This window comes from Cebus imitator, unplaced genomic scaffold, assembly GCF_001604975.1.
Source record: "Cebus imitator isolate Cc_AM_T3 unplaced genomic scaffold, Cebus_imitator-1.0 Scaffold446, whole genome shotgun sequence".
In the NCBI taxonomy this organism is placed as follows: domain Eukaryota; kingdom Metazoa; phylum Chordata; class Mammalia; order Primates; family Cebidae; genus Cebus; species Cebus imitator.
The window spans coordinates 1,585,569-1,605,497 of record NW_016107761.1 but is presented as its reverse complement, the minus strand read 5'-3'; the positions used below and the strand labels follow the sequence as shown (position 1 = coordinate 1,605,497).

General features: G+C 38.7%; 1 protein-coding gene across 1 annotated transcript in view; it reads left to right on the top strand.

Moving 5' to 3' along the window:
• Positions 1–19,929, top strand: part of LOC108291166 (probable maltase-glucoamylase 2) — a 124,983-nt gene that overhangs the window by 63,822 nt on the left and 41,232 nt on the right. Inside the window, 9 exon segments of the mRNA XM_017511348.2 lie at positions 599–695; positions 1,156–1,268; positions 1,740–1,865; positions 4,363–4,491; positions 13,520–13,627; positions 15,306–15,368; positions 16,171–16,305; positions 17,917–18,001; positions 19,495–19,633. Of these exon segments, the coding sequence (XP_017366837.1) occupies positions 599–695; positions 1,156–1,268; positions 1,740–1,865; positions 4,363–4,491; positions 13,520–13,627; positions 15,306–15,368; positions 16,171–16,305; positions 17,917–18,001; positions 19,495–19,633 (995 nt within the window).

Sequence of the window (19,929 nt, the reverse complement as noted above, 5' to 3'; positions counted from 1 at the left end):
AAGTCTTGCTCTGTCTCCCAGGCTGGAGTGCAGTGGCATGATCTTGGCTTACTGCAACCTTTGCCTCCTGGGTTCAAGCGATTCTTGTGCCTCAGCCTTCTGAGTAGCTGGGACTACAGGTGCGTGCCAACCTGTCCGGCTAGTATTTATATTTTTTGTAGAGACGGGGTTTCACCATATTGGCCAGGCTGCTCTCGAACTCCTGATCTCAGGTGATTTGCCTGTGTCAGCCCCCCAAAGTGCTGAGATTACAGGCATGAGCCACCATGCCTGGCCAGCTACAGACTTAATAACGTACTGTCTTTGCTCTCCAGAGGCTTATAGGCTAGTGAGAGAAATGGAGGTAGAAATAGCACAGTGGAATCACTTAATTATATAATAATAAATAATTGAATTATATAACAATAAACTAGGAAGGCACAAAGTGGAGAAGAAACAGCTTTTTACTTAGGGTAAAAGGGAGGGTCAAGGAAGGCCCGACAAAGGAACATGACATTGAGCTGAATCTTTAATGATGAGCAAGAGCTTGCTGTTTGGGTTATGGTATGAAAACAATATCTTGAATTTTCTTTTTGTTTATTACCCTCATGACTCCCAGTACAACAAGAATTCCTATGGTGTCCACCCTTACTACATGGCACTGGAAGAGGATGGCAGTGCCCACGGAGTGCTCCTGCTGAATAGCAATGCTATGGGTAAGACATAGGCACAGCTCCCATGTGCCACCAGAAACAGCTGTGACCATTCTATTTTGACCTGGATTATAAGTAGAAATAGAGACCTTCAGGAGGCAAGGAAAATGGAACAAATAAACTGACTTTCCATTTACTCATCTATTTATTCAAGATTTATTAATTACTCTGGATCGGGTTTTAGGCATGGAATTTTGACCAATTGTGGTTCCTACTCTGGCATAGCCTATTTTACTGTGACATTGTGGCTTTCATTCACAGCATATTTAAAAGTTGTTGAGGTTGCACATTACATTTGGGGTACCTGCAAATACACCTCTGATTCCAATGGATAAGAGAAGACTTTCTAGAGGAGGCAGACATCAAAGAGAGAGCGTGAAGAAAGCAAATTTTAGAGCAGGTTTCCTATCTGGGTGATTTACAACTCCAAGGATGTGCCTCATGTATATTGTTTTTCTTACAGATGTGACATTACAGCCCACTCCTGCCTTGACATACCGCACCACAGGAGGGATTTTGGACTTTTACATTGTTTTGGGGCCAACCCCTGAACTTGTAACTCAGCAATACACAGAGGTTAGGAGCCATTCTGTCCATCAATATATTGTCAAATATTTATTGACTATTGCCACATTATTAGCACTGAGATAGGCCAATTTTTTCTTTTGACTCTTCAGTGTCACTACTAGATTATTATGCCTTTTCTGAATATCATATTTTAGTATTATGGGTCTATAAAGGCATATTAATATCGCACATGTCTCTCGATTGTTGAACAGTCTACCTAAGAATTGCTAATCAGTAATAACCAGCAAATTATCAGATTTCCTAGAATGAAAACTCTGGAATATAGGAAAACTTCAATTATAATGTTTCTATCATTCTGCATGTCCATAGTTGCTCCACACTTATTGGACTTTCTTATCTTTCTTGGATGAGGCCTCTTAGACAGTACTTAGCAGAAACACTCAACTTGATTCAAGTATAAGTCAACCACCTTTTCTTTCCTAGGAAGTCTATCTGGATGCATTTTTCTTTTTATTCTAGTTGATCGGTCGACCAGCAATGATTCCATACTGGGCCTTGGGATTCCAGCTGAGTCGCTATGGATACCAGAATGATGCTGAAATCTCCAGTTTATACGATGCAATGGTGGCAGCGCAGATTCCCTATGTATGAAACCCTTACTCAGCCTGAAGTTTAATTAGTTATAGAAATTTCTGGCTAATTTTATATTAGAAGTGCTATGATGTTCTTATCAAAGATAACTTGATAATCCAGGCTGAATTCTTTTTCTTTGTATATGCAATGATACTATATATTTATTAAACAGAAATTAGAAAATAGGAAAATTACAGGATGAAAAAAATCCATAGATACAACTTAACAAAGTAATCAATATTAATAATATGTTGGTTTATTCTTTTCCAAAGTTTGGCTTATGCACAAGCCTCTGTTTTTCCAAACAAGTTTCACCTAGAGTCTTAAGACAATGGAGGGAACTATCAATTTTGGGCTAAAAAGAAGCAACTTCCTTTTTTTCAACTAAATATTAATCATTTTAGTTATTATTCAACAATCACGGTTTGAGTAAGTTTCATATGCAGAAACGTGGGTTGGTACTGCGTAGAGAGAGATAGACATTCAGGAAAGCTATAAAATAATGTAGTTCTTATATGTTGGTGTAAGGAAGGGGTCCAGTTTCCATTCTGCATATGGCTAGCCAGTTATCACAGCACTATTTATTGAATAGAGAGTCCTTTCCCCATTGCTTGTTTTTGTCAGGTTTGTCAAAGATCAGATAGTTGTAGGTGTACTGTCTTGTTTCTGTGTTCTCAATTCTTTCACATTGGTCTATATGTCTGTTCTTGTACCAGTACCATGCTGTTTTGATTACTGTAGCCCTGTAGTATAGTTTGAAGTGGGGTAGCCTGATGCCTCCAGCTTTCTTCTTTTTGCTTAGCATTGCCTTGGTTTTTCGGGCTCTTTTTTGGTTCCATATGAATTTTAAAATAGTTTTCTAGTTCTGTAAAGAATGTCAATGGTAGTTTAATGGGAAGAGCATTGAATTTATAAATTGCTTTGGACAGTATGGTCATTTTAAGGATACTGATTCTTCCTATCTCTGAGCATGTATTTCCATTTGTTTGTGTCATCTCTGATTTCTCTGAACAGTGGTTTGTAGTTCTCTTTGTTGAGATCTTTCACCTCCCTGGTTAGCTGTATTCCTAGGATTTTTATCTGTGGCAATTATGAATGGGAGTTCATTTGTGGCTTGGCTCTAGGCTTGACTGTTGGTGGTGTATAGAAATGCTAGAGAATTTTGTACATTGATTTTATATACAGAGACTTTGCTGAAGTTGCTTATCAGCTTAACTAACTTTTGGGCTGAGATGATGGAGTTTTCTAGATATAGGATCTTGTCTAGGTGACAAGATCTACTCTCTAGATATAGGATCATGTCACCTGCAAATATGAATAGTTTGACTTCCTCTGAATGCCCTTTGTTTCTTCTTTCCTTCCTTCCTTCCTCCCTCCCTCCCTCCCTCCCTTCCTTCCCTTCCTTCCTTTTGTTCCTTGCTTTTTCTTTCTCTTTCTCTCTTTCTTTCCCTTCCTTCCTTCCCTCCCTTCCTTCCCTCCCTCCCTCCCTCCCTCCCTCCCTCCCTTCCTTCCTTCCTTCCTTCCTTCCTTCCTTCCTTCCTTCCTTCCTTCTTTCTTTCATTCTTTCCTTCTTTTCTCCCCCTGCTGCCCAGGCTGGAGTGTTGTGGTGTGATGTTGGCTCAGTGCACCCTCCACCTCTTGGGTTCAAGTCATTCTCCTGCCTCAGCCTCATGAGTAGCTGGGACCACAGTTGCACACCACCACACTCAGCTAATTTTTTCATATTTTTAGTAGAGACAGGGTTTCGCCATGTTGGCCAGGCTGGTCTCAAACTTCCGACCTCAGGTGGTCCACCTGCCTCGGCCTCCCAAAGTGCTGGGATTACAGTGTGAGCCACCATGACTGGCCTTTTTATTTCTTTCTCTTGCCTGATTGCCCTGGCCAGAACTTCCAGTTCTATGTTGAATAGGAGTGGTGAGAGAACATCTTTGTCTTGTGCTGGTTTTCAAGGGGAATGCTTTCAGCTTTTGCTCAGTCAGTATGTATGATATTGGCTGTGAGTTTGTCATCCATGGCTCTTATTATTGTGAGATATGTTCCTTTAGTACTTAGTTTATTGAGAGTTTTTAACAATCAGCCAGATTTACTACAGAAAAAAACCCAGGTATGTAATCCTGTTTGTTTCCTAAGAAAGTCCCAGTTTCTACCCTTGAACATTTCAATTAGAATTTTGTTTAATAGACTAAGTTTGAGATTTGAAGAGTGAGAAAGACATGAATTGAGGAAAGGAAAAGGGATAGAGGTCCAACTGGGGAAACAGAGGAGAAGGGGTGGGCACAGGTGAACTGCATGCAGGCATCAGAAAGCAATTTCAATCTGCAGAATTGAAAAGTCAGCATAGGGGAGTAATGAGATGAGGAATGAGTAGGCGCCTGGGCTGGGGCAGGCATAGAGCCCAGGCCCTTACTCATTCTCATCTCATTAAGACGAGGGGCCTGACAGAGCAGGCAGTGTGCCCTGCAAGACACATGCTGCAGTGTTCCAAGCGCCTTGCTGTTTCTTCCTACAGGATGTCCAGCATGTAGATATCGATTACATGGACCGGAAGCTGGATTTCACCCTCAGTGCCAGCTTTCAAAACCTCAGTCTCCTGATTGAGCAAATGAAGAAAAATGGCATGAGATTTATTCTCGTTTTGGTAGGTATTGAGACAGATTAGATTCTACTTTCTATTTCCATATTCATGATTCCAAAATAACGCCATTGTGGGAAACTGGATGAAGGGTACAAGAAATGTTCTTATACTCTGTACTTTCTTGTTTGTTTTACAACTTCTTGTGGTGAATCTATAATTATTATTTTTTAATTAAAAGCAAATAAAGAAAAATGTAAAAGGGCTTTTAAAAGATGATACTTTATACTATTTATTTTCCATAACTGTTGCTAGAATATAATTATCTTCTTTTGGTAGAGTTAGAACAACTGTGGGCTGAAGAACTGAAGATAGAAAAATAAAAAAAGGAAAAAAAGGTGTCTCACTGTTTCTATTTCAGGCTATGCCTCAGGAGAAAGAGCTGTATCTTAGTCTCATCAGGGGGTTCAAAAATCTTATGTTGTAGCATCACTAGGAAATATTAAAGCTCAGGTGACATTTCTTCTTAAACTTACAAACAATTGAGTTAAGATCCAGAATACCAATTTATTATTTTACTAGAAAGCCATATCTTGATAAATGCAGAGGTAATTACCTGCAAATGATTCTCCCTGCTAGCTTCCAAAAATTACAGCATTATTCGGTGACTTTTGTTCACTTACTAATTCATGTATTTATTGAACACAATATTTGAAAATCACTCTTCTACAAGTTGTGTATGTGTGTGTGAGGGTACATGCATAGCCTAAATTAGTAAGGCAGTGCTCTTTTTCTTATAAGGTTTTTATTCTAATGGAGGGAGATGGCCAATAAACATCTGAAGAGATAATTTCAGACAGTAGTGACTTATATGACAATTGTGAAACAGCATAATATTATAGAGAGTAATTGGGGCAGGTATGGGATGGTGTGAGCAAGAGAAGCTGCTTTAGTGGGACCCAGAAGGCAATAAAAACGACTCATGTTTTTGAGGAATATTGCTATTATACTCTGGAAACACAATGAATTGGCTCTCTCTGCTTGAGGATTAAGCCTTATTAACCTGGTTTATCTCCAGAGTTGTTTTCAAACAATAGCAAAAGTTTTTCTCAAGAATTTTATGAAGAAACACCAATACATTCTTTTGCTTCTCAACTCTCTTTGTAAAAATAGATTTCTATGTCATTGGAAAAATATCACTTATATTATGTCATATTGAAATTCCTACAGAATTTTTAGCATCTTATTTATTTACTTAAATAATTCAGGGTTAAACTTTATTTTTTTTAACTTTTATTTTAGATTCAATGTGTACATATATAGGTTTGTTACAAATGCGTATTGTGTAATTTTGAGGTTTGGTGTATGTATTAGTCTGTTTTCATGTTGTCGATAAAGACATACCTGAGACTGGGCAATTTATAAAAGAAAGAGGTTTAATGGACTCACAGTTCCACATGGCTGGAGAAGCCTCACAATCATGGTGGAAGGTGAAAGGCATGTCTTTCATAGTGGCAGACAAGAGAAGAGAGTTTGTGCAGAAAAACTCCCTTTTTTAATATCATCAGATCTCATGAGACTCATTTGCTATTATGAGAACAGCAGGGAAAGACCTGCCTCCATGATTTACCTCCTACCAGGTCCCTCCCACAACACATGGCAATTCAAGATGAGATTTGGGTGGGGACAAAGTCAAACCATATCAGGGTATAATGGAACCCATCACCCAGGTAGTGAACATAGTACCAAACAGGTAGTTTTTCAACCCTTGCCCCTCTCCCTCCCTCTCCTCTCTTGTAGTCTCCAGTGTCTATTATTCCCACCTTTATGTCTATGTGTACCCAATACTTAGCTCTCACTTATAAGAGAGAACATGTGGCATTTGCATTTCTGTTCCTGCATTAATTCACTATGATAATGGCCTCCAGCTACATCCATGTTGCTACAAAGAACATAATTTCATGTTTTTTATGGCTGTGTAGTATTCCATGATATATACATACCACATTTTCTTTATCCAGTCTACCATAAGTGGGCTCCTGGGTTGACTTTATGTCTCTGCTGCTGTGAATAGTGCTGTGATAAACATACAACTACATGTGTCTTTTTGAGAGAATGGTTTATTTTCCTTAGGGTATATACCCAGTAATGAGGTTGCTGGGTGGTATGGTAGATCAATTCTTAGTTCTTTGAGAAAATCCCCAATTTGCTTTCCACTGTGGCTGAACTAATTTACATTCCCACCAACAGTGTATAAGTGTTCTCTTTTCTCCGCAGCCCCACCAACATCTATTTTTTGACTTTTCAACGAAAGCCATTCTGATTGATGTGAGATGGTATCTCACTGTGGTTTGATTTGCATTTCCCTGTTACTTATATTCAGTGCTTTATCATAGGTTTGTTAGCCACTTGTATGTCTTCTTTTGAGAAGTATCTGTTCATGCCCTTCGCCTACTTTTTAATGAGATTGTTTTTGGCTTGTTGATTTGTTTAAGTTCCTTACATATTCTGGATTTTAGGCCTTTGTCAGGTTCATAACTTGCTAATATTTCTTCCCATTTGGTAGGTTGCCTCATTACTCTGTTGAAAGTTTCTCTTGCTGTAGAAAAGCTCTTTATTTTAATTAGATCCATTGTCAATTTTTGTTTTCATTGCAATTGCTTTTGAGAACTTAGCCATAAATTATTTGCTAAGGCCAATGTCAAGAATAACATTCCCTAGATTATCTTCTAGGATTTTTATAGTTTGCAGTCTTACATTTAAGTCTTTAATCCATCTTGAGTTAATTTTCATATATAGTGAAAGGTAGGAGTCCAGTACCATTCTTTTATATATGGTTAAGTTATCTCAGCACCATTCCTTGATAAAGAATTCTTTTCCTCTTGCTCATTTTTGTCAATTTTTCTGAAGATCAGATAATAATTGTAGGTGTGTGATAGTATATTTTGAAGTTGGGTCATGTGATACCTCTGGCTTTGTTCTTCTTGCTTAGAATTTATTTGGCTATTCAGGCTCTTTTTTCATTCCATGTGAATTTTAGAATAGTTTTTCTAATTATGTGAAAAATGATATTGGAGTTTAATAGAAATAGTGTTGAATCTATGAATTGCTTCAGGAAGTGTGGCCATTTTAACGATATTAATTCTTCCAGTCCATGAGCATGAAATGTTTTTTCATTTGTTGTGTCATCTCTGATTTCCTTCAATAGTGTTTTGTACTTCTTGCAAAGATCTTTCATCTCCTTGGTTAGATATGTTCCTAGGTATTTTATCCTTTCTGTTGTTGTTATAAATGGGATTGCATTCTTGATGAACTATAAAAACATTCTTGTTTTTATGGTTCTTCTAGTTGTGAAATTGGATTGTTAATTTGAGATCTAACTTGAGATTTCTAATTTGAGATACCTCAGTTTGAACATTATTGATGTGTAGAAATGCTACTAATTTTGGTACATTAATTTTGTATCCTGAAACTTCTAATGAAGTTGTTTATCAGTTCTAGGAGCCTGTTGGCAAAGTATTTAGGGTTTTCTAGGTATGGAATCATGTCACCCATGAAGAGAGACAGTTTGCTTCTTCTTTTCCTATGTGGATGTGTTTTATTTTTTTCTCTTGCCTGATTGCTCTGGCTAGGACTTTTAGTACTGTATTAAATAGGAGTGATGAGACAGGACATCCTTGTTGTGTTCTAGTTCTCAAGAAGAATGCTACCCAAAGGATTATAAATCATTCTATTATAAAGACACATGCACACCTATGTTCATTGTGGCACTGTTTACAATAGCAAAGACCTGGAACCAACCCAAATGCCCATCAATGATAGACTGGACAAAGAAAATGTGGCACATATACACCATGGAGCCATAAAAAAATGATGAGTTCATGTCCTTTGTAGGGACATGGATGAATCTGGAAATGATCACTCTCAGCAAACTGACACAAGAACAGAAAATCAAACACTGCATGTTGTCACTCATAGGTGGGTGTTGAACAATGAGAACACATGGACACAGGGAGGGGAGCATCACACACTGAGGTCTGTTGGGGTCGTTAGGGGAGGGACAGTGGGGGGTGGGGAGGGTGGGGAGAGAGAACATGGGGAGAAATGCCAGATATAGATGATGGGGGAATGGAGGCAGCAAACCACCTTGTCATGTATGTACCTATGCAAAAATCCTGCATGATCTGCACATATACCCCAGAACCTAAAGTACAATTAAAAAAGAAGAAGAAGAAGAAAAAGAAAAAGAATGCTTCCAGCTTTTTCCCATTCAGTATGATGTTGGCTCTGGGTTGGTCAGATAGCTCTTATTATTTTGAGGTACTTCCCTTTGATGCCTAATTTCTTGAGGGTTTTTATCATGCAGGGATATTGGGTTTTATCAAAAACTCTTTCTGGATTTATTGAGATTTTTGTATGGCTTTTATTTTTAATTATGTTTGTACAGTAAATCACATTTATTGATTTGTCTTTGTTGACCCAACCTGGCATCCCAGAGGTTAAAGCCTACTTGAACACGGTCAGTTAACTTTTTGATGTGCTCCTGAGTTTGGTTTGTTAGTTTTTTGTTGAGGATTTTTGCATATATGTTCATCAGGGACATCAGCCTGAAGTTTCCTTTTTTCATTGTCTCTGCCAGATATTGGTATCGGGATGATGCTGGCTTTGTAGAATCAGTTAGGGAGGCAACCATCCTTTCCAAGTTTTTGGAATAATTTCAGTAGGATTGGTATAAGGTTTTTGTACATCTGGTAGGATTTTACCATGAATCCATTTGATTAGGGACTCTTTTTTGGTTGGTGGGCTTTTTATTATTAATACAATTTTAGAATTTATTATTGGTCTGTTTATGGTTTCAGTTCCTTTCTGGTTCAATCTTGGGAGGTTGTGTGTTTCTAGGAATTTATTCATTTCCTCTAGATTTTCTAGTTTGTGTGCTTAGAGATGTTCATAAAAATCTCTAACGATACTCTGTATTTCTGTGGGATTGGTTGTAATGTCATCTTTGTCATTTATGATTACACTACACTTACTTGTATCTTCTTTCTTTTTTTCTTAATCTAGCTGGTGACCTATCAATCTTGTTTACCCTTTCAAAAAAGCAACTTTGCTTTTGTTGATATGTTGTATAGATTTTTGAATCTCAATTTTGTTCAGCTCTCCTCTGATTCTAATTATTTATTTTCCTCTGCTAGCTTTGAGGCAAGTTTGTCCTTGTTTTTGTAGTTCTTCTAGTTGTGAAGTTGGATGTTAATTTGAGATCTTTCTAACTTCTTGATGTAGCCATTTATGGCTATACACTTTCTTCCTAACACTACTTTTGGTCATCTCATAGATTCTGTTATGTCGTGTCTCTGTTTTTATTAATTTCAAGAAAGTTTTTGATAATTAATTTTGTTATTTAACCAAAAGTCATTCAGGAGTAAGTTGCTTAATTTACATGTAGTTTTGTGGTTTTGAGAGAGTTGGTATTGATTTCCATTTTTATTGCCCTGTGGTTTGAGAGTATCCTTGGTATAATTTTGATATTTTTGAATTTATTGAGACTTGCCTTATGGCCAAGCATGTGGTCAATCTTAGATTATGTGCTGCATGCTTATGAGAAGAATCCATATTATGTGGTTTTTGGATGGAGTATTCTCTAGATGTCCATTATGTCCAATTAGTCAGTGTTGGGTTTAAGTTCCAAATTTCACTGTTAGTTTTCTGCCTTGATGATCTGTCTAATGCTGTCAGTTGGGTATTGAAGTCCTCTACTATTATTGTGTAGCTGTCTTTTTTTAGGCATTTGTTAATGAATCTGAGTTTTCCAATGTTGGGTGCATATTTATTTAGGATAGTTAACTATCCTTATTGACTTGAACCCTGTATCATTATGTAATGCTCTTCTTTGTCCTTTTCAACTTTGTGGTTTAAAGTCTGTTTTATCTGACAGAAGAATAGTGACCCCTGCTCTTTTCTGTTTGCATGGTAAATCTTTCTCTGTCCTTTTAGTTTGAGCCTGCAGGTATCGTTACATGTGAGATGAGCCTCTTATCATACAGTTCATGTGGTTGTGTCTTTATTTTTTTATTCAAATTGCCCCTCTGTGTTTTAAGTACAGCATTTATAACATTTATATTGATTAATATGTAAGGTTTTGATCCTGTTATCGTGTTGTTAGCTGGTTGATTTCCAGACTTAATTGTGTAGTTGTTTCATAGGGCCTCTGGGCTATCTACTTAAGAGTATTTTTGTGGCAGCTGATATCAATTTTTTGTTTCCATGTTGAGACCTCCTTTCAGGATCTCTTGTAAGGCTAGTCTAGGGATAAGAAATTCTCTTAGTTCATCCCCAAAACACACTAAGAAAAATTCCTAGTGTGTCTTAGGGATAATCATCTTGCACAGCATTTCATAGGGGTTCTCTGAATTTCTTAAATTCATATGTTGACCTCTCTAGCAAGATTGGGGAAATTTTCATGGACTGTATCTTCAAATATGTTTTCCAAATCATTTATTCTTTCCCCTTCTCTCTCAGGAATGCCAATGAGTCATAGATTTGGCCACTGTACATAATTATATATTTCTCAGAGGTTTTGTTCATTTTTAAAAATTATTTAAAAAATTTTTTTTCTGACTGGGTTGTTTAGAAGGACTGGTCTTTGAGTTCTGAAATTCTTTTCTCAGCTTGATCAATTCTATTATTAATACTTGCAATTGTATTATCATTTGTTGTTTTATTTCCAGAAGTTCAGTTTAGTTCTTTGTTAGAATGGCTATGTTATCTTTCACCTCTTGGATCATTTTACTGGCTTCATCGGATTTAGTTTCAACATTCTCCTGAAACTTTTTGAGCTTTCTTGTCATCCAGGTTCTGAATTCTGTATCTGTCACTTTGGTCTCTTCAATATGGTTAGAAACCATTGCTGGGGAGCTATTGAAATTGTTTGGAGTTAAGAAGATTTTCTGACTTTTTGAATTGCCAGGTTCTTGCACTGATTCTTTCTCATCTGAGAGGGTGGATGTTCTTTATCTTTTTGAAGTTGCTGTCTTTTAGATATGGCTTTTTGTTTATATAGGCTTTATTTTCCTTGAGTGTTTGGCTGTGGTGTATATTGAGTATAGTTGATTGGCTTCTTTTCTGGGTACTTTCAGAGGCCCAAGGCTCTTTAAGAGATCTTCATCTGTGGCTGAATTTCTGCATTGGGTATCACAGACAATGTGTCCTAAAAGAGTTTTTGTTTGGTGGTGTAATTTAGGCTGCAATACAGTAGATGGTGCTTAAGAGTAAGGGCCAGAAGATAGCCTCTTACTCAGCTACAGGCCTTTTTTGTATTTCAGCACATTTGCAGCAGTGCTATGGGGTGGAGGAGATGGGAGATCCAGAGATGGCCTCCTTGCCAAGTCCATTTTTGGCACTTGAGCGAGCCCCCTCGAATCACTGATGTCACGCCTGTTTCCTTAGCCCCAAAGGGATCCCTCATAGGCTGTGCTCTTCCCTCTTAGGGGCAGCCTGAGCCAAATATCAGGTCACCACGACACCTGAAGCTTCCTGTTGGTCCTCTGTACTTGGCAGACTCAGAGTAGGTTGTGGGGTATATCTGGGGGTGATCTGTTGATGCAGTGGGTCAAGGGCAGAGGATCCCCAGGCACTGCAGTGTTGCCATAGGGGTGCAACTGATATGACCCAGTATTTTCTGCACAGCAGATGGCTTTGGGGACCTCTCAGCTTGCTCTCCCACAACTGAATCTCCTTCTAATGTCTGCCTCAGTAGCTGCCCTGACAAGCGAGTTTTGTCTCAAGACTTTTGCATCCAGATTGTTAGTCTGTTAGATATTCTGGGCTGTGGCACTCCCTTGGGCAGAGGCTGTGGCTGGTAAACAGGCTACACCCTTCCCAGACCAGTCTTGCAGAAGAAGGCATGCCCAACCTCCACACCAGCACACAAACCCATATCTCACTCTTCTCAGTGTTCTGTGATCTGTGGCCCTGCTCAAGCCTGGGCCGCAGATCTCAGCTAGATAATCCTGATCTTTGTGTTTAAACCCTGGTGGGTTTGGACTGGACTTGCAGCTTTGTTTTCTGGCCCGTTAGGGCTGAGTACTGGCTCTGCTAGGGGGCAGAGTGCCTCCAGGCCACCAGCAAAGCACTCAGGTGGAACAGTGGAGGATGTGCTGTGTGCATGCTCTTTTGGGAGCAGCCAAGCAGTGGCCTTGCGAGGGGCTGGCAGACAGGGTGGCATGCCGATCAGAGGCACCTTGGTTCTATAGGAAAGACAACCCTGCTGTCTCCCAGCTCAGCTGTCAGCAGGGGCTAGATCTGCTCAGAGCAAGATCGAGAGCCTTTACAGATAGGTGCCCATGGTCGTATTTTGCTGCAGACGCCCTGTATGCAAAACCCTCTGGTCTCTACACAGGCTTGAGCTCTGCCTCTGCCTACTCTCCAGGCAGCTCCTCTTGCCAGTTCAAGTGTTTATGGTGTTTTTGTGGCGGCTGTTGTAGCTAGGATTCCAGAGGTCTGCAGTGGAAGTGTCCCTTCACTCACCCCTTTCTTAGGACCTGTTCAGTGACAGGAGCTCGTCCTAGCACTTAGCCACTCTGTGTGGGGTTTCCAGCTTTTTCCCTCTTACACCTCAGTGTCTACATTGCCTCTCTGTAGACTGTCAGTGTTTTCCCTCAAAAGCTCTGTTTGAAGTGTGGTGGTTTACTCAGTATTTTGACTTTTCTCAGTAGGAGAGGTGCTTCCCAGCTGCATCTAACTGGCCATATTGTCCCCCTCCCTCTCATTTTATTAGTTATAGCTTTGGGTGGTTACTTTTTGTAGTATAGAAAGACTCCTTCATTTATTGACACAGATTCTTGTACACTTTGAAAGAGGTTGCCGCTCATAAGGGTTTTATATCTTCCTTTGAGTACTCATGGTACCATCCCATTTCAACTGGCTATGGTAATATACCCAGTAAGATGTAAGTCCAATTATCCATGATTTTTATTTTATTTTTGGTATTGAGGTTCACCATTTCCTTCTGCACTATGAACTACTAAATTTTTGGAGAGAAATTTTCTTAGAGATGTTTTCCTCATATTTGCTGTTTGAAATTGTTTTACTGTAGGACCCAGCCATTTCTGGCAATGAGACCCAGTATCTCCCATTCATTAGAGGACAGGAAAACGACGTGTTCATCAAATGGCCTGACACCAATGACATTGTCTGGGGAAAGGTAAGGCTTGGGGAAGGTACTTACAGTTAATTAACATCACAATGTCTTGAAATAAAATAGCTCTCAATACATGTTGGAAAATATATTAGACAATCAATAAATTATGAATGAGTAGAAATCTGCCTGGTGCTGATTAGTTCAATATACATTAATAAGGCCAAGGTTACAGGTCTCATTCTCTATTATTACTGAGCACTGTCTATTGCCTAGAAATATTCTGATGTCCCTACTCTTTATTTATTCCACATGGTCATTTAACAAACAGTAAGAATCCCTTTGAGAATGACTGAAGTCTGTCCTTCCCAGCTACCTACATGCAAAACATGCATTCGTCTTTGACCTATCATGCTTAATCTGCCTTCCTATCTAAATGAATCATTAAGTCCTATAAATTCTCCTCTTTATCTTGTTTCCTTTAATTCATCTTTATGGCTTCAATCTTCATCTTATGTCTGATTTATAGCAATACCATTTTAGGTGGACTTCGGGTGACAGTAGCTTTTAGCCCAGATTCAAATTCTGTTCCTTAATTATACTGTGCTACTTTCTACTGCTCATGGGTGTATTCCATGCTGATTTTTTTTTTTTTTTTTTGAGACATAGTCTCACTCTGTCACCCAGGCTGGAGTGCAGTGGCATGATATCAGCTCATTGCAACCTCTGCTTCCCAGGTTCAAGCAATTCTCCTGCCTCAGCTTCCTGAGTAGCTGGGATTACAGGTGTACACCACGATATCTGACTAATTTTTGTATTTTTAGTAGAGATGGGGTTTCACCATGTTGGCCAGGCTGGTCTTGAACTCCTGACCTCAGGCGATCTGCCTGCCTCAGCCTCCCAAAGTGCTGGGATTACAGGCATGAGCCACCATGCCCGGCCCTATGCTCACTTTGAATATTACCTTCCCAACTTACCCAGATAATAATCTTCATTTCAAAATCAATTCAAATCTTACGTTGTTCAAGACATTTAATAGATATTTTAGTTCTTCCTGTTTTCCCTTTTCTGTAACATTGCCTTCAGTATAGCATGCAGTGTAGCATTTATGTACTAACTGTGAACTCTTGAGAAACAAGTACTATTTCTTACTTAAATCTCAGTAAACAGAGATCTTAGAATAGTGTTTGTCATATAGGAAGTACTCAGTAAGTGTCTGTTGATTAAATCCTTTAATCAGTGTGTATTTAGTTAATGTCCTGGTAGTTACAGGTAAAATTGGTTGACACTATGGATTTTTTTAATGCTATGTATACTTGGAGTCCCCTATAAGTCATGATAATGCTTAAAAGTATTGAGGTCAGATTTATAGGATGTGAATGGAAATCAATCTTATTTCTTTAGAGTCACACTTCACACTTACTATGAATTTTGTTATAGGTCTATGACAAGGAGATCAGAGATCTGAGAAATCACTTGAAAGTTAGTTGTTCAGAGGATATGTTTAAAAGAAATTCAGTTAATTATTAAGTTCAAAAATAAAACTTTGAAAACATATGGAATGAATCAAGAGACCCAGCCTACTTTCAACTAATGTAATTTTGTAGATTCAGCCTTCACAGTTTAATTCATGGCAAAGATTCCCAAGCAAATGGATGCATGTCATCAGAGTCTACACATGAAATACCTCATAATCTGTATGCAACGATCTTTAAGGCTTTCAGTTTTCCTTCTTTTTCTCTAGGTTTGGCCAGATCTGCCTAATGTAAATGTAGATGGATCCCTTGATCATGAAACTCAGGTTAAGGTACAGTATATAGATTTTTGTCAACATTGACCTAAATATCTGGATATTTATGCTTTTTTATCTTGATGAACAAGTAGCTTACCCTTTAGTGAAGTAGCCCTAACTTGAGGGTGCTTATCCATTGTTAGTTTCTTGGAAGAAAGAGATCCTCAAGTTGAAAGCTCAACAGACAGCGAAAATGGAAATGTGTAGAAGGAAATCATTAATGAAATCCTCTAATAAGTGTGCTTTTAATGGGCTGTGATTTGTTTGAACTTTATGATACTAGAAAAATAATGAACCAAAGTCTATTATTTTATCACTAGAGGGGAATCCATTATGAACAGACTGGGTTTTCATAAATTATCTGCATACAAAAGAAAATACAAGTCAATTGAATGAAGTAAAGCCATGAATCTCAGCCTGGTCATCTAGCATCCCCTCTACTCTGGATGTCACTTGTCCCTGGATGACAATCTTCCTTCATCTCATGAAAAAAAAGAAGGAAAAAGAAAAAGTTATTTGCATCTCTAAAGTTCAACTGTTTAGACACTGCTACTTTTCCAATCTTGTGATTACATGTCCAGTTATAAAACAAATCCTGTATTTGAAGGAGATTTTAAAGCTATCTAACCTTCTAAGAAAACAAAGAATGAAATCAGCCTTCCCCAATCTCTGCTTCTATTGTAAACTCTGTAACAGCAGCAGATCTGAGATTAGAGCAGAGACTAATCTGGGTAGGCACAAATTCCTGTTCATCTCCCATTTGTGGTCCCCTGGATAAGCTGAGACCCCGCCATGAGACTGTGTCTTATTCTTACAGCTATACAGGGCCTACGTTGCTTTTCCTGACTTCTTTCATAATAACACAGCTGCATGGTGGAAGAAAGAGATAGAAGAGCTCTATACAAACCCTCGAGAGCCAGAGAAGAGCTTGAAGTTTGATGGATTGCGGATTGTAAGTGCACCCTTGGTTGTCTTTTTTTTTTTTTTTTTTAATATTAGCAAGTCAAAACATGTGGAGGAGAGACTAGTAAAACAGAGACCTAGGACTGCAGAGATGAAAGGGAGAAATGCTGTTACAAAATCTAAGTGCTGGGACCAAGAGAAACAGAGAACATTACTCATCTTCCCAGAGGCATATTGTCTGGTGGAAGGTGGAGCCCACAGAGGGGATTGCTACTGCTGGAGATGCCAGAGCAAAAGAGAGAGGGAGAAATCACCTCCCATCTGCAGTCTCTTGCCAGTGTCCCCCATTGGACAAATCTACCTGGAAGCTGATGGTAAGGGAGCCTTTCAGGGCAGAGCTGGGAGTGGGTGAGGTGTGGACCTGAGAGCAAGTAGACATTCACCATAGTACTGGGACAGCACCTCTGAGGGAATGGCTTAAAGGCCTGTTCAGATGTTTGCTGTAAATGGCAGCTAGCCTTAAAAGCAGGACTTCCTGAGATATCTCTGAGATATTATGCCCAAGGGCAACTCTATGGTTTTCTGGGGATGGGAAGCTATATCGATGTTCTGATTTCCTTTCCCACTGTCCAGTCCTCTGAAATCTTAAGCAAGCTCTAGGCCAGCTCTGAAGGGCTATTCAGCTGTGGGTCAGGCTAGAAGAAGTTTGTGAGGCACCCTAGAAACAAAAATCCACTGAAAGCCCTGGGGCTTCCCTGACCACCTGCACCTTCAAGATAGTTAGGCACAGAAGAGTCATGTGAAAGGACACAAATTAACTTAAACAGGCGAATCAACCAGTGAAGAGGTATGGGCAGTCTTGAGAATAAGAAATACTGATAGCTCTGGGGTAGCATTTGCTTTTTTTTTTTCCAATGAAGGGAAAGCTGTAGCTGGGTAATTCAAAGTAATGAATAGTTCCTCAAGTACTTTCATTTGCCTTTAATATGTCCTACTTAAAATAGTTTGGGATTCAAAAATGTAAATTTTCCATTGTTGAACTGGGCAATGAACATTCCCTTAGGAGCCCCAACTCCTTTCATTTAAGTAATAAATTCCCCAAAGTACATTTTTATTTCCAAACCTGTTTCTGAGTTATGTACAACTTTTTAGAAATATATTTATGGCAGAAAGTAAGAAAGCTCTCCTTGTGTTTGGCTATGCCAATGTCAGAGTTAGTCCAAGCGACTAGACTAAGAAAAAATAGAGGAAGATAATAGTAACCTCTGGCCACAGATTAAAAAGTGAATAATCCAAACAGAGAAAAATAAAGATGGGCTACCTCTGCTGGGGAGATGGATCAAAAGATTTCCTGAGATCCCGAGTCCAGCATTACCTCACTATTTTTGCCGCTATAAAACAATCCTAAGTTTTAAAATGCTGGGTAAGCAAGAAAGAGTTTAGCACTCCACTTTGGCTGATGAGTCCATTTAGGTCAATGCCAGGAATTAAACTACAATCTTTTAGAGTCCATTTGGGTCAATGCCAGGGATTAAACACAGTGAACTAAACCACCACCTGAGGAGAGGGCTTCAAAAGTCATCTCCCTGAGGTAGTATCCTCTATAGCCAATCCATCCTGCCCCTGACATGACAGGATCTTTTTTGTTAACTCATTTCAGGACATGAATGAGCCATCAAACTTTGTGGATGGATCCGTCTGGGGCTGCAGAAATCAAACGCTAAATAACCCACCCTATGTGCCATGTATGTAAAATAATTATTTCATTAACTTACTTCCCCACTCAAAGACTCTGAAAGTCTTTCTCTTACTGTCAAAGTGAAGCCTCATGTTGAAGACAGAAAGCATTCTCAAGCATGACATGAAATCCCAAGTAAGATAACCTTGAATAAGTGTAGATAAACAGATTACTAATCAAGCAAGAAATAATGACATGATTTTGTGTGAAAGAAACCAAACAATGCATGGTACATTTGATTCCATTGATTACACACGCACGCACGCACACACACACGCGAGTGGAGAGATGTTCTTTTGATTAGAGAATTAAAATCTAGTTTCTGAACTCTCTCCGCTCATGTAAACAGACATCTGATGAAGGATACTTCTTGGTTGTCCTGTGGTCAAACAGAAATAGAATGTTGGGATCAAAAGGATCCCAGAAGGTTGAATCTTCTCATCTTAGAAAGGTACAAGGAAGAAAATGACTCACTTCCTAAAAGTACTGTACCATAGCTGAAGTGGGAGAATTGTTTAAGACCGGGAGTTTGAGTCTTGACACCAGCCTGGGCAACATATTAAGACTCATATGACAAAACAAAACAAAAAACAGAAAAACAAAACAAAGCAAAAGGCACTGTACCAGTAATCTGTGGGACAGAATCTCGAATCCAAGTTTCTTGATGTCTACATCACTGTTAGGCTGTCTCGTTCACTCACTCACTCATTTGTTCATTTTCTCCTTCATTAATTTAATGCAGAGGGTATTTGACTTACCATGGTCTGACTTATGATTTTCAATCTTACAATGTTGAGAAAATGACATGCATTCAGTTGAAATTGAACTTTGAGAACCCAAATAACCATTCTATTTTTCACTTTCACTACAGCGTTCAGTGAGTTACAATTGATATTCAACACTTTGTTTTAAAATAGGCCGTGTGTTAGATAATTTTGCCTAACTGTAGACTAATGTAAGTGTCTGAGCACATGTAAGGTAAGTTAGGTCCATTCTATGCATTTTCAAGTTACAATATTTTCAGCTTGTGATGGATTGATGGATTCATTGGGATGTAATCACATTGTAAGTTGAGGATCATCTGTAATTATGTATCAAGCAAATGCTGTCAAATGGAAAAGATTTAGAGACATAAATTTAAAAAAATGACTGAAACAAAATGTATTCCCTGGAGAACATTACCATCTAGTGGAAGAAACAGTCCTAACAATGAAGGAGATTATTATGTTGACAAATGGGCTATGACAACACTCTATAAATTAAATCAGAGTTGGAGCAAAAAGAAGGGGAGCTGCTTTTCCCAGCTCCGTATTTTATCCTTACCCTTCATTAGTTATAAAGGCATAGAACATTGTTTTTTATAGACTAAAAACTCATAAAATTGGGCCTGTTACTGGTAACAACGTTGTTGATTGAAATAAAGAAACACCAAAATGATGGGCATTTTTAGTGAATGTGCAAATCATGTTGTTTAGGAAATAACTCAACATTTCCCCTCAGATTTGGAATCTAGGGACAGAGGCCTGAGCAGCAAGACCCTGTGCATGGAGAGTCGGCAGATCCTCCCAGACGGCTCCCGCGTGCAGCACTACGACGTGCACAGCCTGTACGGATGGTCCCAGACCAGAGCCACATACGAGTGAGTGTCTTTTTGTCACTACAGCAAAGACAATTTTCCACACTGTTCCTTCTGTCATTTGATATTTGCATTGTGTATGTATCTATGTGATGCCAGGTAAATGAGTTAATTCAAAATATCCACAACACCTATGAGCACATTTATCAAGTATGTTACTAAATTCACCTATTTAAAGTGAGCAGTTAGATGGTGTCAAGTAAATTCACAGTCATGAAACTATCACAAAAATTGAATTTTAGAACATTTTCAGAACTCCAAAAGGAAGACCTTTGCCCACTAGGAATCATTTGTACCTC